At 43.2% G+C, this 27,944-nt stretch overlaps 1 protein-coding gene and 1 pseudogene across 4 annotated transcripts in view; both read left to right on the forward strand.

The window, feature by feature from the left end:
* The window catches only part of CHST15 (carbohydrate sulfotransferase 15), a 160,205-nt gene that overhangs the window by 117,684 nt on the left and 14,577 nt on the right, over positions 1-27,944 (forward strand). For all 4 annotated transcript variants that reach the window (XM_088476961.1, XM_088476959.1, XM_088476960.1 and 1 more), the window contains exons 2-5: positions 4,618-5,283; positions 24,129-24,468; positions 26,567-26,707; positions 26,816-26,972. In XM_088476961.1, the coding sequence (XP_088333087.1) occupies positions 4,924-5,283; positions 24,129-24,468; positions 26,567-26,707; positions 26,816-26,972 (998 nt within the window). In that variant the 5' untranslated portion in view covers positions 4,618-4,923. The remainder of the gene's footprint in view (positions 1-4,617; positions 5,284-24,128; positions 24,469-26,566; positions 26,708-26,815; positions 26,973-27,944) is intronic.
* Positions 9,814-10,494, forward strand: LOC148518833 (N-alpha-acetyltransferase 40 pseudogene; annotated as a pseudogene).

The following is a 27,944-nucleotide window of genomic DNA, read 5'->3' on the forward strand; positions in this document are numbered from 1 at the left end:
ATTGTGGCTGTTTTTATGATATTTTAAGAAAATATCCAGATCCAAAATCAAAACCGAAAAACAAAACACCAAGGAAAAAGATCCAAAACCAGATCCAGATCCAAAACCAGGGGAGATCCAGATCCAAAACCAAAACACGGGGGTCAGCGCATATCTCTAGTTCTATTCATTTGGGGCTTTGAAGTTCATTTTGGAGTGGGATTTGCTGTTCGATTTGGACATGAACATACAAAATCAAGCAGCAAATCCCTCCTTAAACTGAAAGAAGATTGAATTCAAGTTGAAAATCGAAAGCAAAATCCATTCTTAGTAAATTTGAGATTTGCTAAGGGATTTTGCTGTTCAAGTTCAATTCGATCTCAGGAGATTTCAGTGATTCATAAAAATGAATCTCTAATCGAACTTTAGTAAATTTACCCCCATATGCTTAACTTACATTCTTCTTTCAACTCTGTATTCCGCTTTTTCATTGGTTAATTATGTATCACACTACCTCTGTCAATCATGCTGTTAATTTCTTCTTGGGAGGCATTTAATTATATTGAAGGGTGCTCATTAAATGGCAGTAGGGTTAGTTAAATGATGAAAGCATGCATATGAAATAAGCTTACAGTTTTTTTTTTTAAATCATAGATACAAAACATGTATTTATTTTATAAATTTTTTTCGATAAAGTATTATGAGCGAGATTATCTGAGCTCAGTTAGGGAAGCATCAGTTTTGCTATTTCGAGCCATGAGAAGAGGTCAGGAACTGTCAGGTTGAATTCTTTCTGGTTGACGAACAGTCTGTGAGTAAATCTGTTTAAAACAGCTTTCCGGTGTGATTTCATGCATGCTGCCGGGATTCATCGTATCACTGCTGGAGTAACATCTGACTCCCACCATTTACATTTACCCCTGACATGGTTCTGACTGTCGGAGCCCTCGCTGTGTCACCACAATGCTGTAAAGAGAGACTGAGGGGTATATTTATTACAGTGCGGGTTTATAGAAGTGGAGATGTTGCCCATAGCAACCAATCAGATTCTAGCTATTATCTTCTAGAAGGTGCTAGATAAATGTTAGGAAGAATCTGATTGGATGCTATGGGCAACATCACCACTTCTAAAAACCCACACTTAAGTAAAGTTAGTAAATGTACCACTGAAAGTCTGAGGGTGTAAGTAAAAAATGGGCAGATTAAATTGACATTTTACGAGTGATGCTAACACTGCGCCACCCAGCTCAGTCAATGCATCCTCGGTCATTTTGGCTACATTACCTGGCCTAACTCAGGAATGACTCCAGATTAACAAATGACACATGTTGCCATTATGAGAGCGATTTTGTACTACGGCATAAATTTTGTGCATGTTGCGCCATAAAATCTGTTAGTGAGCTTGTAAATGGAACCACAAAATCATATCTGTATTACAAATAATTCTGTTATGCGCAAACATTGATCTTCACAAAATTTATATTCGCAGAAGAGAAACTGAGCTATTGTAAATTGACTGGGACAGTTACGTATTGTCACCAGCTATTCTATATGATTACATATTATTCTAAAGCGGGCCACACACTAGACCAACTTACATCCAACCAGCCAACTTGTTGATTGGTTGGAATGAAAATCTGGGAAGGAATGGGAGTAAATGACGATCAGCAATTTGCTCCTAAATGCTAGAAAATGGTCGGTCAGACAAGTTTGTTAAATGTTTGATCTAAACAGTTTGTTCAAACATCAGTTTTTGTCCACTTTCCGGTGTTTGGGAGCAAATTGCTGATTGTCATTTGCTTTCATACCTTACCAGATTTTCATTCCAACCAATCAACTAGTTGGCTGGTTGGATGTAAGTTGGTCTAGTGTGTGGCCAGTAAGTTGGTCTAGTGTGTTAAGGCTACAATTAATAGACAAAGCAAATAAAATCTTATAAGCCTAGATTTGTGGAATGCCACACTGAAGCATTGCAGGGTCCTGCCTTTTGTATCTGGAGGTATTAAATAATTTATTTTAACGTCAAGATTTTTGGCAGAATATTCTTTCCTTTTCTGCAGACGATACAGACGATAAAGGGCTCTTTATGGTGAAAGGGAGGAGGGCCGGCTTACGGATGAAAAAAAAATTTAAATCCAGGTGCTCTAGTATCTGTGAAATATCAATCCATTATGTGTTTCCAGCTTTTATTTAGTTTTCATTGAGGTTTTTCAAAATTATTTGGAAGTCTTGGGGTACAGAAGAAAGAAGAGGGTGGGAAAGGGTGTAGTAGGTATTACCGGCGATTCAAATCCCGACAGTGGAAGCCCGGCAGAGGTGAAGATCCCGACTGCTAATTAGGTAAGTAACACCAACCTAATTCCCTACCCTAACCCTCCTTTAGGGGTGCCTAACCCTAACCTCCCACCCCAAGTGCCTAACCATAACCCCCCCTTCCCCGCAGCCTCCCTAACCTCCCCCCGGGGGTGCCTAACCCTAACCCCCTTTCCCCTACCCTAAAGCCTAAACCCCCCCCACAGCTGTCCGCGCCCGGCGCCCGTCTTACCTTCGCTCGGTATGCTGGGCGTCGGGCTCCCGGCGTTGGTCTAATGACAGGCGTTGGGATTTCGACGCCTGTCATTAGTACCTTGCCCGGATTAGACAGTCGGGAAGCCGGTGGTCGGCATTTACACTTTCGACTTCCGGACTACATCCCTGGGAAAGGGGGCAGGGATATACAAGCCGCAAACAAGCATGGTATTTGGTATATACACAGAATAGTAATATATGTTGTATCCATGTTAATAATATATGCTATTATACCAGCAAACCATATCAAAGCCACAATTCCATTTTTAAATACAATAAATCACTGTGGCAGGCTGTAACAAGAATCTTGATAATTGCCATTTTTCCTTTTTTAGGCTGCTATTATATTATTATATAGTATGTCATGTGACTACCACAGCAAGCAAAGATACATGATGTAGTCAGCAGAGAGGCTTTGAAATGTTCCTCTGAGCTCTGTCTCTGTGCCTTGGCCTATCTCTGCCATCCATTGACATGCCAAGAGAGGTGTGTAAGTGTGCATGTAATCTGTAGTGGGGTAGCTAAAGATAGGTACACACTACAAGATTATCTGTTCGATCTGGTTGGTTGGAACAAAAATCTGGTACTGTATGGGAGCAAATGACAATCGACCATTTGCTCCCAAATGTTGGAAAACGCATAAAAACGGTCATCAGACAAAGTGGTTAAATCAAACGGATTTAACCAATTTGTCTGAATGATCATTTTTTTCTTTTTCCCTGCCAGGATCTGGCCCTGTGTCCCTGTGCACCATGGCATATGCTTCCTGGGGCTGCACAGATCTTAAAAAATTTTTAAGGGGTGTGGTCATGACTCCACTATTTGGCCAAGTCCCTGCTAGTACCCCGCTCCCTATGGCCCTGCTCGAAGCGTCTCAGTCGTTTTGCGCCATTTCGCATATTAAGGCTAGGTGTATGAAGACACATCTTTAACCAAATATTTATCAAAACCCAAAAGAATGCCTTAGTAATGCCATACATTCCCGTGGTTAGTCCCTACCGGGATATATCGTATGGAGGAAATTGGGGGGACATGATGATGAGGGGGGGATCGATGACATGCCCCTGGTTGGTGCTAGGCATGCCCCTCGGCGCATGCTACTGGAAGAAAATATTTATTCTTACATACCACCAGCTAAACATTCCATATAGAAAGTGTCAATGGCGGATGTTTGCCAATACCCACAAAGACACAGCACAGCAGTGAGACAAGAAAGCATACCTGCAAGTGCTGACAGCCACGGCACTGATTTGCTAACATGACCAATGCAGGTATCCATATGGCTTCACGCATGTGGCTGCACCGCCCGCTGTTTTTCCTTCCACAGCCGTCATTATCAGTATTGACACTTACACCCACCCCTGCTGGGTGCAAAAAATCAGCAACTGGCGTCCCAACCCTGTACGTTTGTCCCTCTGCCATCACATGGTAGAAAGCAGTGTGCTCCTGCACTGTCTCCTTACTGTGCATACATGCTGGGCACTAGGACCCAGCGTCTGCCAGGGGCTCTGACCTTCTACCTGATGTGCTACTGCACATGTGACTGCAGCCATCTCTGTGCTGTATAGAGTGACATGGTGGGAGACAGAAGTCTCCTGCGTAGCTCCTAAAGAGAACCTAGAGTAACTGGGCTGTTCATAGTTTGAGTCAACCGCTGGTGTATGCCTACATAACTCTACATTATCAACACCTGCACACACATCATATGACACTCCCACAAGATGGATATTTTCTGTGCGTCCGCAAGGTAACCTGCCCAGTTGCCACCCAGAAATGTCCATTTCACAGACAGACAGATCCAGCTAAGCATGGAGCGAACCAACCACACTCACATCCCGCATTAAGGTGCGCCTGCAATTGATTTTTGCAGCGCATGTGCATTCCACTGATAATGGCGTTGTGTGTCCGTATTTGGACTGCCTCTAACTCAGAATCAAGCCCATAGTGTGTGTGGGAAGTGATTGAATTGGTTTATATATGATCTTTTGACACTAACTTCCCGACCATTCTGCCTCAAAACAAAATAAAATCTTTTTTATCTTATTGATTTTCTCTTTCTCTTTCTTGCAGGACGCATGGAGATTGGGAGCAATGAGGAGTCCATGTGTGCTTGATAAATCCCATATTTTAAAACCTTTTAGCACAGTTGATAAACTTGAAGTGACAATCATCTACCTTACTGCCATATGTACGAGCTACTATTCTGGATTCAGTCACAACATGGGTTATGTCTATCCACTGTCGCCATTATTTACAGTTCCGCCTGGATCAAGTCATGTTCATGTATAAATATGAACTTACGGATTTCAGAATTAACTCCAAACTGGTGTACGGTGCACTAACTTATGCTGTTGCGATTGGTTGCCCATCTTAGGAATGCCGCCAGTAGAGGGCAGTAGATGGAGTCTTCAGAAGGGCTTTGGCAAAAGGACACTGTGCAGCTTGCTTGTGGCATTGTTAATAACTGCTTTGGTGGTTGCATCATATGTGCTTCCTGGAGGGAGATCCGATCTGGTACAGGTGTTCTCTGCATTCTCATCTAGAACCTTTGCCTTCACTTCCAACCAGTCTGGTAAAGAGAAACCAAAGGACACTTCTCAGCTCATTAAGCCCTGTCCTGTAAACCTCACATACTTTACCCATCACATGGAGGTTTCATCTCAAGATGAAAGAGTGATTCACTTAGCAGGAAGGAGGATTCCAGACACAGCAGAGCTGGAGCAATATGAACCACATGTAAGTGTTATTTCATTCACAAACATATGTTTTTCTGCAGACCTTAGTAGATGCTCATGTAATATAGCCCAAAACCAGGACCTCCGTGTACCTGACTTTGTGCAGCACATATAATCTAATTCTTTAGGTTCTCCAAATAGGATACATCATAGGAACCTCTCCTCACTTATTTTGGTAATTTATGTAAATATGTATAATTTCTATGTAATTATTGTTAATGAGCTGTTTCAGGAAATGTATATATTTATTGGTGGTGGTTGTGTTAGTTGGGGAGGTAACATACATATCTGGTCATTTACTGACTGCTGGTAGATTTCCTATAAGGTACAGAAAGATAGTGAACAATTGGATTTGCCATAAAATAACCTTTCCGTCTTGCCTGCAAAGTTCAGAATCCCTGGAACCCCATTGGGTTTCCTGTCTCCAGCTGCAATGCCCAGCCTTGGTACGGTTATAAGCACTTTACCATGGCCAGCCACATAATGAATCCGTGGATGAGGAAACAATACTTTCTTTAATAACCAAAACTCTACAGCCAGCCAGGTGGATGGCAGAGATTCTCATTGTCGCACAGTGTGGGGAAGATCCTTTTTTTCAGTGCCCTAGTTTAAGGACCCAGGACCCCCATGCAGATTATAACCTGTGCTCCCTGAGCAGCTGAAACACCTAAGTGGCTCAGATTTGTGGATATTGGAGTATTGATAGCTCCAATTTCTTGCAGGATTTTCGGGGGGGGGGGGGGGGGGTTCACATACATATATATTTTTTAAGCACATGCACATATATATAATATTTGTGCATATATATATATATAATATATTGCAAAAGTATATATATAATATAACACATACACATTAACACATATACAGTGTACAAACACTAACACATATACACATATATACACACTAACATGATTATTATCATTTATTTATATGGCGCCACAAGTGTTCCGTAGCGTCTTATAAATAATAGGTGACTAGTGACTTACAGTACAATACAATACAGGATGAGGACAAGGATAATATATATTGCTATATTAGCGACCATAACACCCAGATTAGAAACAGAGCAAAGCAAATAAGTGTTAGGTGCCCTACTAGGGAGTAAGAAGTAGATGAAAGTAAAGTAAGGAGAAGCACACGAGGGTAGGGGGCCCTGCTCGTAAGAGCTTACATTCTAAAGGTGAGGCCCCCAGTGGTGCCTAACCCTAACCTCTGCCCCAAAACCTAACGCTAAACCTGCAAACTTACCTAAACCTAATCCTATCCTCCCGTGGCTAATACTAATGGCGGCCCGTCTTACCTTCGTTCGGGCTGGCGTCCTCATGGATTCTGGCGTTGGGGTTAAGATAGGCGTAGGTATTTTGACGCCTATCTTAACTCCCTTGTCAGGATTCCAGTGTCGGCATTGAGACCTAACTACATCCCCTTTGTACATAGCGGGGATATTTTCATTAAGAATGAAAATATCCCTGGCGCTATGGATAGATAATAATCGCAGCAGGTCTGCGATTATTAGCACATAGACCCCTAAAAGGCCTTCCAAGTGAATAATAAAGGACACTGTAATGTTTAGCCACCTATGTACTTTTCTTAACATGTCCATTTTTTTTTTAGTGTGAAAACCTAAACATAACAGTGCAAATTATTATATGTAAGGGTGCTTGTAGTGCAACATGGTATTATTATTATTATAATAACATCCAGGTGACTAACCGACCAATACGAGATATAGACATGAGGAGGGACTGGATTTGTAGGGAGACCTTCTCTGCTGGCTCTGTATACAGCTGCTCAGTATTATTACAGCAATGAGATGGAAACAAGCTGAATAGCTGAAGACACGACAACATAAGACATCGGCATCAGGAATATGACAACAGCAGCTGACCCAGAACACAGATAGCCAGCACCTTGGGCACTGCTATCCTATTTACACAGAGCCCAGAGCAGAAATATACAGCATCATTATCCTAGCAACATAGAGCCGGCTTCCATGTGTGTTACCACAATATATACACAGACCACAACATGTTACACTACAAAACCCTCTTAATGCCACGTGGGTGCAGGCTGCCATCCTCTACATTTACACGCATGTCCCTTCTATAATGCTGATGCCAAGACAAAAGAAACCTTAACCAGTCTTAGTGGCCCCATTTACAAACGAAATATAACCCCTTTAGCGCTCGCTAAAGGGGTTATACCATCTTGCTGTATTTAGTAAACAGCGGTAATCTAAGATTACCGCTGTTTGTACAGCATCGCTCTCACCATCTAAAAGATGGCGAGAGCGATGCGGGCCCCATTGCCGGCAATGGAGACCCGGCGGTGCCTTTCCGGCTTCAACGAAGCCTTGCAGGCACTGCCGGGTCTCCCTGTCATGCACATGTGCAGACGGACCGTCGCGCATGCGCATGACCCTGGAGCCCCGTCGCTGGCAGCGTTAGGCTGCCAGCAGCCCAGCAGAGGACCTCGCCGAGGACGAGGATTCCGCTGGACTTCGCGGGACCTCGCTGGAGGGGTAAGTATTACTAAATACCAGTGGAATTTTCGTTTGTATCACAGTGATACTAAACGAAGATTCCCGCTGGTATTTCCCTTCGTTTGTAAATGGGGCCATTAGTTTGGATGAGAAAAACAAAAACAGCGCTTAACATGCATCTTACCAATTAGGTGTCTATGGGAGAAGGGAACAGTTAGCTACCTAATTTGGGAGTATGTGACTGAGGCCCCTCTTTGGGGTGCAGTTATAGGGGAAGCCCATCACAGCTCGCCCCATGCTTGTTGTCCAGTTCCGAGTGTGGCCGAAAGGAGCGGGGAGGGCAGAGAGACCAGGAGCCCTCCTACCATGTGACACCTGAGAGGGGATAAGGCTTGCGGTCTCAGGCGGTGACTGGTTAGGAGAGACGCTGCTGCCGCAGTGATTGGACACTGACAGCGCATCCTGCAGGACCCGGATATTTTTAAAATCTGGTCCCTCTCTGCATGTAGCGCGTAAAAACACGCTATAGCGCGTATTTTGCGATCACTGTTAACTCTAGGAAAGGTACATGAATAGGAGCAGAACATCTGTTACCACAGATAGTAGGAGAGCCCATCAAAGCTTGAAAAGAAACCAAGTGATAACTTGACCAAGTCAGATATCTGAGGTAAAGGGTTAGGAAGGTGACTGCGCTGCATGCCAAGGAGAACTGATGTACTTCATTAGAGAACTTTATTGACATGAGTAACAAAAGCACTGTGCCACAAGGCAACCCCTATGTATCTGCAAAGCTGGGAGCAACAATCCTTATCAGAAGGTCTGGCTGTGTGCGGAAGTTGCCTGAACACTTCTCACTCTTCTCACCTAGAATTGCCACACTGTGCCAAATAATGAACTTAAAAGTCTTTTCAGATCCCTCTGCTGTATCGGATGCTGTACGCCATCTCAGGGTGGCGTACAGTATCACTACCAAGTGGCTTCACTTTTTGGAGTTTAGGGGTCAGATCATAGTCCCCATTGATAATAATGGTGACTGCGATCTGAAGTGCTAATCAGCACTTTGCAGGAAATTTCCGTGAAATCTCCTGCATTGTGCAATTAGTACATAGGATCATTACAGCTTCTGCATAATTCTATGTAAAAATGGCTTGATACATAGGCCCCCCTGACACTTAATTTCCACAAAAATAATCTTCATTTTCACCTACTTTTGTAAAAATTGTGATGATGAATAGACAACAATATGTCATATTGTTTTGACAGATTGTTATAAGTTTTGCTGTTAAACCTCAACAGGAAACCTGGTCACTTGGCGGAAACGACAAGCACTTCCTCAGCTAATTGGCAAGCGAAAACATAAACTCTTAACTGCGATTGCAAATCCTCCTGTAATGTTGATGTGGAATTCTCATCCTCACCGCAAGTGCCTCATATCCAAAAATAAAACGTAAAATGATTAAAAATTAGGGGTGTGCGACGACCACTGTGTTTTAGATCTGTTTGGCTTTGGTTTTGGATCTGTATTTTTTTCAAAAAAAATCATAAAAACAGCTTAAATCTCATAATTTAGTCCTGTTTTTGTTCCTAGAGTATTATTAACCTCAATAACATTTATTTCCAGTCAATTTTAACCACCTAACAGCTCACAATATTGATTTCATCCAGTTTAGGCAAAAAGGTTGCATCCAGCTAGCTGGCTGACTAAGCTAAGCGACAGCAGTAGGCGGCACTAACATGTGGCAGTTCAGCTTCCAACATGGCACAGAGTGGCACTGCAGTGGTAGACAGGATGTCAGTCTAATAAACTATACGACCCCTAGGAAGTTTAAAAACTAATAATGTTTTCATTAATCAAGAACTAGGTCAGAGGCCTGAGGGAGTTGTAATATGTTTGTGGACTGAAGACAGGGAAAGGACAGAAGGAGTGATTCGTTTTTTAATTTATTTATTTTAATGTATTGATTCTTAAACAAATTTATGAGCTTCTTCACCCCCTCCAGCACCGAACTGAACCGGGCTTCAAAGTATTACGTTATCAGCTACATCATGGGGATGAAGTCTGTACGGGCAAAAAGAAAAAAAACAAAAACGCCAAGAGGATGTGCTGCAATGGTAGCTGTGTGTGCCAAGGTGCAAGCGGCCTATCAGCTGGGTGCCTTTCTAGTTTTTAAGAAGTTTGACATAAATAGGTTGAATCTGTCTATAGAGTGCTGCAGAGTAACAGATTTGGACCAGAAGACTCTAGACTGGGTATTTAAACTCACAAAGACAAATATACAGCTGATATATGAACAGAGCGAGTGGAAGGAGCGGGAAAAGCGTGAAGAGTTGACAGATGAACGTGCCTGGTAACTTATTGCCAGAGAAGAGCTTTCTGCGCCTGCTGCTTTTGTGCACTTCAGATATGACGTGGAGTGCAGGGATGAGGTCCATTATTGTTATGAAGTGCAGATGGAGATCTATGTCCACAGGAAAGGATTGGGGAAATTCCTGGTACAAATCTTACAGTTGATGGCAAATAGATGTAGAAAGTCGTCCTTACAGTGTTTAAACACAATAACGGTGCTTACCAATTCTTCAGAGACGCTTCACAGTTTGAGATAGACGAGACCTCTCCTAGTGTATCGGGGTGCTGCAGTGATTACTGCACGTATGAGATTCTGAGCCGCAATACAAAGTTTGGAGACACATTCACATTCAGGACATTGTGCAGACTGCTGCCACTGAATAAGGTGGTAGATGGACACATGAGAAATTAAGGGGGGGTTCAAGAGGGCAAAGCGATTGTCAATAGCTTCTGTTTTGTTTTCTTTCTACTCTTCTAGTTTTTTATTTTAAATTTAGTGATGTTTAAATACTGCGCTATTGTGCACATGCGTGTGACTTTCGCCACTGCAAGTCCTTTTAACAGTAAATAAATTCTTGTTTGAATCCAAAAAAAAATAAAAAAAATTTATGAGAGAAGGTCAGTGTAGGATCAAGTTCTTCACTTTATGAAAGGAGGTTTTTTATACATCTAATAGAAATGCAGTGGTCTTGCTTGTGGAGGTGCTGCTAGTACACACTGTAAACAGACATTTTCTTTGTGCTTAGGGAGGTTAGTAGGGATAATGGGACCAAGACTTGCTGTTTACATCAGAGGAAAGCAGTCTGTAGCGCTGAACTAGAACTCCCACCATCTATGATGTTTGCTGGGCCTACTGGAAGTTATTTGTCGGCAACAGGTACCGTGCTTCAGGTTATCTCAGCCTTCTTTACGCACTGTATGCAATGTAACTATGTATGTAATGTGAGTGACCAATATTCACAACTAATTTTTGTATTAAAGGTTTTTGCACTATATTGCACACATCCTGGCAGGAAGATGCTCTGTGCTGCTGATCATATTTCTGGTCTCTTGCTTGACACCCACCATCTACATTATCCAGTTATTCCACTTAGAGTCACCTACATACAAAAGGGGCAGGCGTTTATTGAGCTGAACCATTATTCATAACAGCCTATCAATTCACCAGGATCCTGGGGCAACCGGTTGGGGTTGGAGGGGAGCAATTAAAAACACTGGGTAAATTTGAAAATCTACTATGTTTTGCCCATCCCATCAACTTGGTGGTTCAGAATTTAAAAAAAAAATTAAAGTGGCATAGAGGAGTTTGCTGTCTGTGGCCATAACAATTTGTGGACATTCATAAACTATAACATTAAAAATGTCAGGCAGCTATACACCAAACAGCGCATAATGCAAAAAAAAGAGGTGCAAGATGGAAATGTCCTTGGGCCCTTCAACCCACCCTTATGCTGTACAGTACATGCACAGTTTAAAAAACCAATCACTTCAGCGACAGGGACTGCCAATTGTGGCTGAAGCGATTGATTTGTTTGGGTCCCCACAAAACAAGCTACCAATGGGTAGCTGTCATTGCTGGCAGTGATCTCTCCATGCACAAACTGACTTTACAGAGGCAAGATGTTGTCGCCATCATCATCCGATTTCTCACCATAATCAGTATGTACATCATCTTCAAACAATATTCATTTGTCCCCGCGGGAATCCACCATTATATCCTCAGGTGCCTTTGTAATTTTTGGCGTTATAGGTGATAATGGTCTTCCTCATGGGATTTGTAGTTGATTTTGAGATGAACATCGTATTTTCCACAATTTGAGGAAGTAGCCTCCAACGCCAATTGCTTACAAGGTTCCCGACTGTGCTAAAAACACTGAGTGTGGGCAGCTCAAGTAAAGAAAAGCCAGTTTGTGCAAGGCCTCCAAATTGTCTATTTTTACTGCCAGTAGTGAAACGGACTGTCTGACATGCCTATTTGGACGCTATCATTAAAATAGTCCTCAATCATTCTTTGAATGGTGACCTTATAGATGGAGTCACGGTAGAGGTCTCATTAATTGTAGGCAATTCTTTCTTGGTTGTGTTGACTAATCTACATCACCAGTGGGTCTTTTTTTGGGGAAAGTTTCGTTTTTTTCTGGCAGCCGCACTTGCTGGAGAAAGGAGGAGCCATCGCTGCATCACGTACCGCTTGAGCTGACAATTTTTACCAACAGCTCTTTGCATCTCTTCAGATCTGTGTCCACCTCGAAGAAAGACACAATGTATGACTTAAACCTAGGATCCAGCATGGTCGCCAAAATTTATTAATCCGATTGTAAGATCCTGACAACCCTTGAATCCTGGCAAACGAATAAAGGACTTGATCTACAAGTCCTAAATACTTAGTGGAATCGCTTAGTTTCAGCTCCTCCTTCAGTTTCTCAAGCTGCTTTTCCAACAGTCTAATTAGAGGAATTATCTGACTCAAGCTGGCAGTGCCTGAACTCACTTCACATGTGACTACTTTGAAGGGTTTCAGGACTTTGCACAACACATAAATCATTTTCTATTGAGCTTGAGTAGGGTACATTCCCCTGCCTCTTACTATATTATAGTTCGTTGTGTAGCTTTTAATGGCTTTGTGCTGTTCCTCCATCCGCTGAAGCATATAAAGGGTGGTGTTCCACCTCTTAACTTCCTTTTCAGGTGGTGATAGGGCAAATTCAAAATTTCTTGCAGGTGCTGCAATCTACATGCTGAATGGTGAAAATGTCCAGAAATTTTGCAGGCCACAGAGATCATCTCCTGCACGGCCCTATCATTTTTTTTTTAAATGTTTGCATCACCAAGTTGATTGTGTGAGCAAAACATGGGACATGTTGGAATTCACCCTGCTGTAATGCTCTCCCAATATTGGTGGCGTTATCAGAAATCACAAATCCCGAGGAGAGTCCAAGCAGGATAAGCTATTTTGCAAAGGCAAAGACTTCCCCGAGTTTTGAGGTTGTCAGCTGTATGCCTCTTAGTAAAACTGGTGATACACAGAGTAGACTGCCTCTGAATGAGCTGCTCTTTCTTAGATGCTGTTGTTGTTGGTGCCGCTGAAGACAATACACCCACCCAGTGGGCTGTTACAGTCATGTAATCTTGCATTTGCCCTGTTCTACTTGTCCACATAGCTGTGATTAAGTGGACAGTGGGTACAATGTCATTTTGGAAGACACTAATTCAGTTTTATTTAACGTCCCTGTACAGGCTGGGAATTGCTTTTCTAGTGAAGTGGAACCTAGATGGGATTTGGTAGCGGTTACACAGGACCTCAATTAAGTGTCTAAAACCCATTGCACTAATAGCGGATATCGGATGCACATCTAATACCAGCATAGATTTTATGGCATCAGTGATCCGCTGTGCAACTGCGTGACTGCTGTCCTACTTTCTCCCCCTTGCAAAGGATTGATTAACAGTCAGTTATTTTTTTGAACTACTACTAGTAGTCTTCCTGGTCCCCTTCTGGGATGAAGAGTTACTCCTATCAGCAGGCGTAGTGTTCAAGGATTCTTCTGAGGAATCCAAGATAGGGGAGGACTGTGTTATCATTATCAAATTGGATGCAAGACTAGTTCTGATCAAGATTGAGGATATTGTTGATGAATGTGGTGGTGGTGAAGATGCCAGGTGCCTGGATCTAGCAGAGAGATGAAAGCTAGCTGACGCTGGACTGCTTGTTGTTACTTTTTTAGCCAAAGTTTCTGAATTTTGCAAACACTTTTGATGGATGCGCTGTAGATGATGTAACAGGGACAAGGTTTCTAGATGGTTAAGGTCCCTACCTCTAATTTCTCTGGCATGACAATGGGTACAGATAGCTTGACAATTGTTGTCCGGATTTGGGTAGAAATGATTCCACACATAAGAAGTGGATTTTTTTGTTTAATGCCCAGGCCTGATAATGGGCTTTTCCTTATCAATGGCAATGCAACAACTGTTTCCACTGGGGCCTGATTTACACAAACATCCTCATCATCAACATCCTTATTAGCATCAGCTACACAAATATCCTCCTCATCCTGGTGCACATCCTCGATTTCTATGTCAGCATGTTGACTTGTGCTGCTTATCCCCACATTTGCAGAGGACGCACAAGTGGTGGAATGAGGCTCTTCTTCGAGTACAGTTTTGGAAAGGTCAGGCTCACGCATGGCACCCGGCAACACTCTTAGACTATCCTCAGGGATTTGTGACATTTCTGAGATGACAGTTGGTTCCTGTGCCTTAACGATTTTAATTATTTTAAAAATGTCTACAGGGAGAAGGGCTTACATCATCATAAGATTCAGAACCACCAGTCATAAATAGAGGCCAATGCCTTAGCCTTTCTTTGCCATTTCGTGTGGTGAAAGGCATATTGCCAATTTCATGTCTTCTGCAGCTTTCTTTCCCTTTGATGTTTTTTTCTTTACCAATGTAAAAGATTGCTTCTTTGGATTTATATGTCCTGACTTAAACCCTGTATGCCCTTGGGTATCGGCTATAGTAGATGACGTAGACGGACTAGTATCGTGATGGGGGTATAGAAAGGATACCTTCTGGCATGTAGTGAAATACACTACCTTGAGTGATGGAGGAAGCTGTAAATGGTACGCCACTAGATTGATGATCCTGATAATAGGGAATGGACCGATAAAACGAGGAGGGAACTTCATGGATGGAACTCGAAGTCTGAGGTTACATGTGGATAGCCAAACACGATCGCCCACTTTAAGATATGGAATGGCCCTCCTTTTTCTGTCAGCAAAGATCTTGTAACAAGCTGAGGATTTTTTCAAAGTGGCATGAACTTCCTTCCAGATGTTTAAAAAGTATTTAAATATAGATCCATGAACAATAACACTACTCGCTATATGACAAGTTAGATCCAATGAAGGATTGACCTGTCCCCCAATAATGCAATCCTACTTGTTTAAATTTATACTCCAAATATCCTAGGGAGAATACCCCACATGTAAGACTAAGACACATTAGTTAATCAGTTAATTTAGCATGCAACATGCAGCAGATGTCATGGGATATGTATGTATGTATATATATATATATATATATATATATATATAGTGTGTGTGTGTGTGTGTGTATGTGTATATATATATATATATATATATATATGTATATGTGGTTCAATATGTATATCTTTGATTTTGTTAAAATAGGCAACAACACCCATAACATCTCAATCTGAATGCTATATGACCTTTAGAAATGTGAGCCACCAATAAATCTCAACTGAATATGCATATAGAATATTATATATTGGAATAGAATATTCCACACTTCATTTTATTCAGTATATTTATTCGACTCTAGCTATGCAGATGATGGAGATAAAGAAATTTACTTGTTATGTAACTACATTTATAAAAGGCGGTTAGTTGTGAGGTAACAGAGATTTCCCAAACACAAAAAATAAACATCAACAAAAGGCAGACTGTATTCGAGTCTGTGGCATTGTAAATATCACTTCAAAAATGGCCGCCTCCAGGGTAGAGACCGAAGCCTAACCACTAGGCAGGTCTAAATACCATACAAAGCACTGTTAATGAGAAATATAGGGGTGGTATTAGAGACTTAGAGATAGACCAGCGCTATACATTGTGACCACATACACTTATCGGAGCATGTGCAGTAGGAATACATGGACACGTGATGAGTCACGTGAGCGGCAATACTGATAGAACCAGGAAGGCTGATACATGCACAGAAGGGATTCCCAGGTTAATTACAGTGGGTATAAAGCAGGGAAAGTTACACCATCACCCCATTTGCCCTTGAAAAAATCCCAAAACGGGGACGATACGCATTGGGACCATCAGGACATTTGTTGCATTGCCTTTAAATATCTGGACTTTTTTGTTAATAGCAGCAACACACAGCTGCTTTTTTGGTACAAGCCTACAATAAAAGGTTTTTATTCAGATAAACATCAGCTCCATAGTCACATCATTTAGCCTCATATGCATGAAGTTACAAGTCAGCAAGCAGGAGGACCAGCAGAAGCCACTATTTGGTGAGTACTTTCCAATCTACTAACAATCTGCATATATAGTGTCCAAGTACCCTGATACTGTACTCATTTCACTTTGAGGTATCCATGATGTTATAAAGAAAGACGGGAAGCAACACTCAGAGACTTCCTGCATACAAGGACAGTTGGATCACAGTTGTCTATGCGTTTATTTCGCCACCTATTGAACACACTGCCCAAAGTTATTGTCCACCTGGTGTAAGAACACAGAGTTGTTGCATATTTCACCATCAGAACACACTGCCGAAAGATATTGCTGAGATGATATAGGACTGAAGTGCAATGTCTTTTTGCATTATTAAGGAATATCCAGCCTACAGATATTGCCTACCTGACATAAGCCTACTAGGAGCTATACACAATCATTAGGACGCTATATAGATAGACCACGACATACATTAGAACGTGAATAGAATACTTATTGCAGTACCATAGAGCGCTTAGCTTGAAATTTTCTTCACAATATATTTGGAGAGGTTTGGAACAACTCATAAAGCTAGCTGCACTTGGTACATTTAGCGGGTTACTTAGTGTGCGCAAACCGTCTATTCTTACTACCTTGTTTAAAAAGTATTGAAGAGATGCTTTGGCCGCTGGTACATCAAATGTCGGAAGAGATTGAAACTCAGGGATACGAGGATGTTGCCCATAGACTGTTAAGAAGGGAGTAGTACCAGATGAAGTGTGGTATGAGTTGTTATGGGGGAATTTGGGCCATGGCAGGAAGTCAATCCAATCATCCTAGGAGGAAGTAATATACATAAGGAAGAAAGTCTCGAGATCCTGGTTCACTCTTTGTCTGCCCATTGGACTGCTGGTGATAAGCTGTGGAAAACGTTATTGAATTTGTAAGGAAGAACAGAGAGCTCGCCAGAATCGAGCAACAAACTGTGACCCTTGGTCCGAAACTATTTCTCTGGGTAGACCATGGAGACAAAATATTTTGGCAAGGTAGAGCTGAAAAAGACATGAAGCAGATGGTAATCCTGAGAGAGGTATGAAATGTGCCAACTTCGAAAACCTGTCGACTACAACCCTTGGAGTCTGGAAGGTTGGTATTAAAATCCATGGATATATGGGTCCATGGTTGTAGTGGAATGGGCAGAGGCTGTAATGGTCCATCAGGCAGCTGGCGAGAAATTTTATGCTGGGCACACTGAGGATACAAACTCTAGGATACAAACTCTAGTACATCAGATCACATAGAAGGCCACCAATAGGATATTTTAAGAAGTCCCAAAGTCTTTTTAACCCCTGTATGGCCGGAGAACTTGGAGGCATGAGCCCATAACAATAGTTGCTTGCGAAGTTCAGGGGAGACAAACATTTTCCCAAGAGGTGTAACCACATCAGTTGCGGGAAACACAGTAGGGTTTAACATTGGATATAGTTCGGGAACTTCAGATTCGTCCTCGGGTTTCAGGGACCGAGATAAGGCATCTGCCTTACAGTTGCGAGAGCCAGGACAGAAAGAAATTTTAAAATCGAATTGGGAGAAGAACAATGCCCACTGGGCTTGTCTAGACGTGAGGCATTGGGCAGTCTTTAGGAATAGAAGATTCTTGTGGTCGGTGAACACCAATATTGGGAAATGGGCACCTTCCAGCAGGTAATGCCATTCTTCAAAGGCTAGTAGGATGGCTGAAAGTTCTTTCTCCCCAATGGGGTAGTTTTTTTCATCAGGCAAGAATTTTTCGGAGAGAAATTCTCATGGGTGTAGTTTTTCTTCAGATCTTTGTGATAACACTGCCCCTACTCCTTCAGAGCATTTGTCCACCTCAAGGATGAAAGGTTAAGTGACGTCAGGTTGGCAGAGTACCGGAGCAGAAATTAATGACTGCTTTAATAACTGGAAGGCCGACTTTGCTTCTGGAGACCATTGCGTTGGGTTAATGCAGAAATAGGAGCTGCCAAGGTAGAAAATCCTTTAATGAATTTCCTGTAGTAGTTGGTGAAACCCAGGAATCTTTGGATGGCTTTTAAGGAATTGGGTTCAGCCCATGAAAGTACGGCTTGAACCTTTTTGGGATCCATCTTGAGGCCTCTACCTGAAATGATGTACCCTAGAAAAGGAATGTCTGGTACTTCAAACACACATTTGTCAATTTTACAGTAAAGCTGGTTAGAACGAAGTCTTCAGAGGACTTCTTTCACTTGGTCACGATGAGTAACAAGATAACTGGAAAATAGAAGGATATCATCTAGGTATACAACCACTGAGTGGTACAGGAGGTGACAAAAAAATTTAGTTCACGATATGTTGAAATATGGCTGGGGCGTTGCTCAGAACAAAAGACATGATGAGGTATTCATAGTGCCCATCTCTAGTGTTGGATGCAGTTTTCCATTCGTCACCCAAGCAAATACGGATTAAATTGTACGCACACCTTAGATCCAATTTTGTGAAGACCTTAGACCCTTTAACCTTATCAAAGAGCTCTGTGATCAGTGGTAATGGGTAGCGATTCTTGATGGTGATTTCATTGAGTCCCTTGTAATCAATACAGGGGCGAAGTCCGCCATCTTTTTTCTTAGCGAAGAAGAGCCCTGCACCGGCAGGAGAATATGAAGGTCTAATGAAACCGTTCGCAAGATTCTCTTGAATGTACTAGGTCATTGATTTTGTCTCTACCACGGATAACGGATAGTCCGACCCCGGGGAGGTGTTTTTAAAGGTAGTAACTCTATTGGACAATCCCACTCCCTGTGGGGAGGCAAAATGTCAGCCCCGTTTGCTGAAAAAGTCCAGATAAGAATGGTATTGGGACGGTAGTTTCTCAGCCAGAGCGGTATCAGAGACCCGGATGGGAACCACTTTCTCCAGACATGCTTTAGCACAGTTCTTACCCCAGGACAGGATATGCATGGTAGACTACTCGACCTGGGGATTGTGCTTCTGTAGCCAAGGAAGTCCGAGTACAATAGCATGGGTAGCCTTAGGAATGACAAGAAATGAAATTTCTTCAGAATGCAATGCTCCTACCTGGAGTTTAACAGTTGACGTGCAGTCAGTGATGGAGCCATGAGGAATCAGACTGCCATCCACAGCCGACAGTGATATTGGATGGGACAAAGTCACAGTGGGAATATGATGCTTGATGACATAGCTTTGTGTTATAAAGTTCTCAGCAGAACCAGAATCCAGGAGAACAGAAAGCGAATAACGTTTACTGGCAAGAATAAGAGTCACAGAAATCACAGAGTCAAGTGGTTGAGAAGAGGGATGTATTCCTCCTAATCTTTTCACTCTCAGAGATTAGGAGCGACCATTTCCCGGTCGTTTGGTACAAGAAGAAACAATATGTCCAACTACATCACAATATAAACATATATTCAACTGACGTCGTCTTTGACGTCCTTCAGACGAGAGACGGGACCTACCAATTTGCATAGGTTCTGTATCAGGCGTGGAATTTTTCACAGGAGTTGAAGAAAAACCCATGTTTTGGTTTTTATACCAGAATACTCTTGGAGGCGTAAGTCAATTTTGATGCTCAAGGAAATATGGACCTCATTCAGAGTCGGTCGAAGCGGCCGCACGGTCGTACGGGAGAAGGGGCCGGATATGCAAATGATTCCCTCACAAGTTGCGTCCCTAAGTTCGGATCGGTAGCTGGCCGACCAAGGGGAGGAAGCGGTCGGAAGACAAAAAAATACGCCCCCTTCTCGTACGCATTACACGTCATCTCCGGGCATATAAGGATTAATCGAGACCATCGGAACTGGTCGTAGAGCTTAAGGTTGACGATACCCTCTCTTAAGCTCTACGATCACGTCAGTGTAAAAACCTCCCATGTCACATGTGCCATGACGCTACTTTGTTAATTATGCACTCCCATAAACCGTATGCACTCCCATAAAACGCAGTTCGCATAATTAGACACGCCTGAGTTCGGATCTCCACTCCCCCGTTTTCAAGCACCTTCCCCTGTTACCACCCACAAACGCCTCAATCTGTCACTCAAACTACCGACCTGGCTGTGTTTAAGGAGAGAGAAATTTCTGATCGTAGCGGCTAGTTTGCGCATGTGCATTGCGAACTTTACGCATGCGCAGTATAGCGAACATCGGTGGCATACGACCGTGCGGCCGCTTCGACCGACTCTGAATGAGGTCCTAAGTGCCTCCAATTTAGATGGGAGATCGCGGGTTGCCAATTCATGCTTAATTCTGTCAGAAACTCCATTCCAGAATGTGGCTATAAGAGCGTCCTCGTTCCATTGCAATTCTGATGCTAAAGTCTGAAATTGGATCACATATTGACTCATAGATTCACTGTCCTGGTGTAGCTGTAATATGTCTCTAGAAGCTGACGTAGATCTTCCAGGCTTGTCAAATATCTTACGGAAGGTGGCAATAAAGTCAGTGTAAACAGACAGTAGTGGATCAGATCGTTCTCAGCCAGAGAGTATCAGAGACCCGGATGGGAACCACTTTCTCCAGACATGCTTCCCCCCCCCCCTCCCTGGACAGAGCACAGCACAGCCTGCCTGGATTGGACAATGCTTTTTACTACAATAATGTTTGCCCGGCTTGTTGGTATCTTGTCTATATTCTGAATAGATCAACTGACTGTTTTTTATTTTTCCTCTCTTCCATATTTTATTATAACGCTGTTAGTGCCCTGTTTAGTCAGTGCCTTGCACCCTATGTATTCGTTTATGGTGTTTCCAATAAACTTCTATTGCATGCATAATCTAAAATAGGACAATCAGAGGAACTCAGTGAACAGTTGCTCTGATTGCGTCAACTGTGCTGTAACAGGGCGTGATTCAGCAAGGAACGCAGTTGCTTATATGCACGCAATCGGGTGATTAATTCACACTGCGCATGCGGTTGCATTGCACTGCACGTGCACAAGCCAGATGCTGCGACTGGGATCGCAGAGGATACGCAGACCCATGGCAGAGTGATTGACAGGAAGTGAAGTCTGTGGGTGGTGACGGGGGGGTGGTCGGGAGAACACAGACGTGCCAGTGCGTTTCAATGCCATTGCATGGGCGTGCATAAATTAGCCACTGTGATGCCAGACGCCTCTAGAGGTCTCATAGCGTGCGCAGAAGTAAGCAATTCCTGAGTAAGTGCGTCTGGGTCCGATATTACTGAATGTTTTTCTTTGTTGGCCAAGTATATGGATGTGAGTAAAGGGAAGTGGGCGTCCTTATGAAGGGCTGCGAATGCAATGTGAATGCACACATTTGCATATCGCCGTTGATATTACCAACTTCGCTGCGTGCGTATAAGCAGAATAGTGATCCGTAGCGAATCAGGCCCACAGATAACTGTGCTAATGTGAGTATTGTGACAAATGCTGGAGTAGAACATAGAAAGCTTCCGTACACATCTAATGAGCTCATCTCAGCACAAGCGGTGCTTTCGTACCGATTATGTACTGTACTGTGTACTTTTTTTATTTAAATCAAATTTAAAAATATAAAACAAACGTTAGGCTCCAAGTTGTGGTCCAGAAGAATGTGCAGCCTATCTGGAGTCATCCTGACCTTTGCAAACCAGCCGGATCCGGTCCATGACTGATATATAATTATAATATTGTGCCTCCAATATTGTGCCAAACTTTTCATTTCATAACGCCAGCTGTTGTGCTGTCATTTTCTGGGCAGGCTGAGATGTGCCAGGTGTCAGAGCAGGGATGGCTCCACAAGTGGCAGATCTCTTGTTGTTTCTCCTGAATGTTTCTGGTTTGTGTGGTTGCCGTGATTATATCAGTCACCATGTGTTGCTCTTCTGATGCACTCGTATTCCAAGTCTTATAAAAGTCACAGTATCTAGTTCTTCTGATGATTCTGTGGTATGTTAGGTCGACAGTTAACGTGAGAATGTTGGCTTGGTCGTAATGTCGACATGCAGCGTGCAGGTCAACAGTGACTATATTGGCATTCATCATTGCTATACCGATGACATGTTGCCATAATGGAATGTTGGCCCTAATGGCCCTGGTGGCCCAGCGGTCACTTACATGGTCCTGACAGCTGCTCCAGCGCGGCTTCTAAGACCCAGCAGTTGTGTGACCGTCACTTCCGAGGCAGACATCTGACAGAGCAGTGGTTTAGGTGAGCATTCTCCCCAAATCCCTAACCTTAATTCCTATAAAGATTCAACAACTTGCTGATAAGAATACATCAGACGGAGAATTGAAAATGTACACAGCAGTCCTCATTGGGCTTATTATCATCAGTATAAATGATGTAGCAAAATGTGCACTTTCTGAGTACAGATTCTAAACCTTCAAATATATTGTTGCAAACTCTGGGGTGTCCTACTAGGCTTTAATCATAGATTAATCATTATATATCTTGATGATCCAAAATGTTGCTGTGGCAACTGATCCCCGTTGGCGGATCCCCAGTGGGCCCTATGCTTGGGACTTTTGTCTGCAGCATGCAGATAGACTCCTAGGTCCCTGTCGTCAAGTCTGCAACACTTAAGGGAGCCACCTTTGAAGTAGTGCAATGTCAGAAGGAGCCGGCTCAGCCCGCCACAGGGAAGGCAGTGATGATACATAATGTGTACGGAGGGCACTATGGTGGCAGCATAATGTGAACTAGTGGCACTGTGTGGAAAAATAACTGGGGTACTGTAGTAAAATGTGAACTTTGGTGCTGTGTGGCATAATGTGAAGTGGTGGCACTGTGGAATTTTAACTTGGGACACAGTATGGTACAATGTGAAGTGGGGTCACTACAGTGCGGCATATTGTAAAGTGGGAGCCAGGGGCGTCTTGAGACATGTTCTGTCAGTGCGCCCGCCCAAGGGCGCCAGAACCACAAAATGGTCGACTCTTGAAAAAAAACACCCTCCACCCACCTGTTGGCGTTATTGGTATACCCTCAGGAGGAGGGAGCGAGGGAGGGAAGGGGTGACAGTGCAGCACAGGAGGGCGCTGGCTGCTGAGAAGCCTAGCACCGGCCCTGGTGGGAGCATTACAGTGTGTCATCATATGAACTGGTAGATAATTCAGTGTGTAGCATAATGTAATTTGGAACCTCCACAAATTAGTTGCCCTGGAGCCCCCACAGACCAACATGAGACTTTCCTGGGCGAATGTACAGTACATCTGTCATCGCTGAATAAAAAAATGAAACAATGACTTGTAGTTTTTTGTAGATCTCTGAACTCTGGGCCTGATTCAGAGCCAGACGCTATTTGCGCTCGCTCGTTCAGAAAAAGGGGCCGGATATTTAAATAGAGCACTCGCTCTTTGCGGTCTGTTGATGCCTCTATGTCTGAACGAGCGAACGAAACATGCGCTCGCTATTTTTTAAAAAACGCCCCCCTGGCCGCTCGCATCCTACGTCATCTCCGCTATTTATTAGATTAATCGAGTACATCGAAAGGCGTGTGAACTGCTCGCAGTGCTTGTGGTAGCATTTTCCTACCGCAATCATGCGAGCAGTTCAGGCTAAAAGACAAGCAAGTGACGTGGTCGATGACGCTGCTTTGTTAATTATGCACACCCATAAAACTCCCGTTTTGACTGTTTGGCACGCCTGCGTTCGGATCTCCACTCCCCGTTTTCAAGCACCTTCCCCTGTTACCACCCACAAACGCCTCATTCTGTCACTCAAATTAGCAGGCATTCGCTATTTTGCGAGCACACAATTTCCGACCGCAATGACTGGTTTGCGCATGCATATTACAACCCATACGCATGCGCAGTTGTGCGAACATCGCTCAGAGCGAACGAGCGGCTGCTTACGAGCGGCTCTGAATCAGGCCCAGAACCTGAAACTTACAAATTCTGATTTTCTGAGGGTTTCACACAATGTTAATTAATATTCTTGAGTTGCTCATAACTCGGTGACGTCACTCTTTCCTGTAAGGTGATAGGTCGCACTCGCATGAATATATGACCGTCTCACAACATGGCTGCTTCATCAATGTATAGGAAACAGTTGCACTTACATTATTTATTTTTTGTTTCTTTCCCAGCTGTTCTCTGTAATTCCACAACAGTTCCTCCATCTGAGCCGCAGCCCGTGCTGGTACCAGAGATACTACTGGAATCATAGCAGTGATCCCTATGGGACGAACGCATATGCCTTATATGCCAAGCGCTTACAGACCATATTTGAGGAGATGCGCCAAAGGTTCTGGGCCCGACTGCAACTTAGAAAGGGTCATCAGTACCGCCTGCGCTGCTTGCCCCACTTTTACATCATCGGACAGCCCAAATGCGGCACTACAGACCTCTATGACCGCTTACGTCTCCATCCCAACATCCAGTTCTCTGTCATCAAGGAGCCGCACTGGTGGACAAGGAAACGCTTTGGTAAGATCGTATCACTGTAGCTATATTGATCAAGTGTTAGTAAATTTACTGATAGTTACTGTAGATAATACATTTGAGATGTAATGCTTCCCGCAGCTCTTTGCATGCATGCCGGTGTTGAGTATGCCGGTATGCATGAAGCATACCTCCCAACATGACCCTCTCCAGGAGGGACACAGTGCTCTGGTCCTGGACTTCCCTGGTAATTTATGATTGGTGGAGGCTCCAGAGGTGGGGCTACAGTACAGTCCAAAATTCAAATAGGGGAGTCACACCAACTGCCAGCGAGTCCCAGCCAGTGATGTTGGGCAGTGTGTGAAATGACAGTTGGTCTGGCTCCCCTATTTGAATTTTGAACTGCGCTGCAGCCCCGCCTCTTACCAGGGAAGCCCAGGACCAGAGCATTGTGTCCGTCCTGGAGAGGGTCATGTTGGGAGGTATGATGAAGGAAAGTGCAAAGGACAGCTCTCTCGGTAAGAACGGTCCTTTGCGAATGAGGGACTTCCGGATCTATGACCCAGAAGCCCCTCAGGTGTCACTCTGCGTAGGCGCAGAATGACACACGCGCGGCAGGGGGTTCTGGGAGGGATGTGTCATATATTAGTAGGGAATTCCAGGAGCAGAACATTTGGTACCTAATGGAAGGGGTCATGTTGAAGTGTCTGTAAATTTGTTCCATCCCCCCTTCTACGCCAGGGACAGGCACCTGCCAGCTGTGTCTCTCTCTCACTCACTGTTCAGCGCTTTCTCCTCCTAGCGTTGCGCTGCGCATCTGAGACTGCCTCTCTTCTTGGGCACAGCACACAGAGGGGGGGAGTGTGCGCGCAGCGTGACATTGTCGCGTACGTTATGCGTGTAAACTGCCCATCATAAATCCTATTAACAAACCTTCTAAAGAAGACAAGTGGAGATGTTACCTGTAGCAACCAATCAGCTACTGTCATTTTATAGGCTGTGCTAAATAAATGAAAGTTTCATGTTGATTGGTTGCTATGGGCAACGTCTCCGCTTTATCTCTTTAAGATTTGATTCATCTCCCCCATGGAATGTTAGGTGTGTGTGTTTAATATATAGGGGTCTATTTACTAAACAGTGTAAGGAGACAGAGTGAAAAGTGATAAGGTGCCAGCCAATCAGCTCCTGTCATTTTTCAAACACAGCCTGTGAGATGGCAGCTGGGAGCTGATTGGCTGGCACCTTATCACTTTTCACTCTGTCTCCTAACACTGCTTAGTAAATAGACCCCATAGTATTGCACAGGCAAAACAAAAAACAAAATTCCCTTTGTGGGGCACTCTTTAAATGAATCTATGGTATGGTTATAAATATGTAAAACATAACTTTTATTAAGTACCTACTATAAAAATATTGCTTGATGTTCAAAAATATATGTGTATCACGGTTGGTGCCCCGTAGGCAATAAATGAAAGAAAACAAGAATATAGGCGAAAATATGAAATAAGGAAGTATTGACCTTGGAATAATAGGGTAGTTCCTATTGATTCCGGTCACAAGATTATAACGCTATGATAATATACTGTATATCATAGAGTTATAATCTTTATATATTAATCTGTAATAGATTTATTCCCGGGAGCATCACCAACACTTTAACATTTTGTCAGGAGTTCACTCCTGTGATCTATTCTCATTGTTGGTTCATTAATATTTAATCATTTGTCATTTTGTTTAATTTATCATGTGCATTAATCTCTTCCCAGATCCCTTTTTCACTACCTTTTTAAACTTAGGTGTGTGTGTTCTCAGGAGTTCCCCTCTGCATAATGTAGTATGTACTTATTGCGTGTTCCCCGAGAACTCCATAATAGTTTACCAAGCATAGTGGACTATGAACTTTGCTTAGTGCCTTGACAAGACCCCATAGAACATCCACTATTATTAACGCTTCTTAAAATATAAAATATGATATTATATAATTTAAAAAAGTTTACTTTAAGCGTTTGATTGAACTGTCTGTGTGAACGTGACAAGCAAATGTATTGGTGGAGTGTACAAGGTCACAGAGACTGTATGGAGTATCCTGGTTACAGTATGATCAGAAGATACTTTATAAATTGTTACATTGTTTCCTCTTTAGGAATTGTGAGGCTGAAGGAACCTTTCCACCAGCCTTTCCCACTGGAGGATTATCTGGACCTCTTCGATTTGGCAGCACAGACTATCCAAAATCATCACAGAGGAGACACAGAAGCAGGACGGATGGATCCCATCCTCACAGGTAGGAAATTGAGGATGAACAGATACAGGAACTGAATGAGATACCTGTTAATGATGTCATATTGGATAGTGCCAGACAATGAAAGTCTTTCCACCTCTATTGATTCAGGAGAAGCCAGTGCATCCACCATGTGGGACAACAGTGCTTGGTCTTATTTCTATGATAATGTCACCAACACAGAGCCCCCAGTGCTAATCCAGGACTTCATCCATTCCATCCAGCCGCGGGCCAAGTTCATCGTCATCCTGCGGGATCCGGTGGAGAGGTCAGAAAATGGTTAATGCTCTTTTACTAATGCTGTGGTGGGTTTCCGGGATGTACAAGCCGGCATGAAAACGAGAGTTTATTGCTGACTCACAGAGCCCTTAAAGAGTACCGGTCTCAGCTGTGTCTTATGTGGCCTGGATAAATGTTTATGAATATGAGGTTATGAAAGCTCTAGGAACCAGTGACATCATCAAAGTGTCAACTTCATGTCCAATATTCACAAATCAATGGTTGCTAGAGAATTGGGGGGTAATAATCCCTTCAATAATATACTGTATATTCATTTTTGTTTGCTCATGTTCAGAAAGGTTTTTTAATGAAGGTTGTTTTTGTCTCTTACTGTATTTATTACTACATCCTGACCCAGAAGGGTCACAATATCTGTTTACTACTTACACTTGGAGTATAGTTGACTACTGTATGAAGTTTTTTTGTGCTACAAGGTGTAGATGATACCTCTTGCTAAATCCCAGGATGACTGATCTGGGTTCTCCCTGTAGGTCCTGGATCATTCTTTGTATATTTAAGTACACTTTGTAGAGGTCCATAGGTAAAAGATGGTTCTGTGTCCAAAATCAGAACATACAGTAGATATGCTGGCTGAGCAGGGGAAGGTGCTGGGTTAGATATACTGGCTGAGCCAGTGGGGAGGCGCTGGTTTAGATGTACTGGCTGAGCAGGGGAAGGTGCTGGGTTAGATATACTGGCTAAGCAGGGGAAGGTGCTGGGTTAGATATACTGGATGAGTAGGGGAAGGTGCTGGTTTAGATGTACTGGCTGAGCAGGGGAAGGTGCTGGGTTAGATATACTGGCTGAGTAGGGGAAGGTGCTGGTTTAGATGTACTGGCTGAGCAGGGGAAGGTGCTGGTTTAGATGTACTGGCTGAGCAGGGGAAGGTGCTGGGTTAGATGTACTGGCTCAACAGGGGGAAGGTGCTGGGTTAGATATACTGACTGACAGGCATCACTCT

This window comes from Taudactylus pleione, unplaced genomic scaffold (genome assembly GCF_031769625.1).
Source record: "Taudactylus pleione unplaced genomic scaffold, aTauple2 ptg000198l, whole genome shotgun sequence".
Lineage (NCBI taxonomy): Eukaryota > Metazoa > Chordata > Amphibia > Anura > Myobatrachidae > Taudactylus > Taudactylus pleione.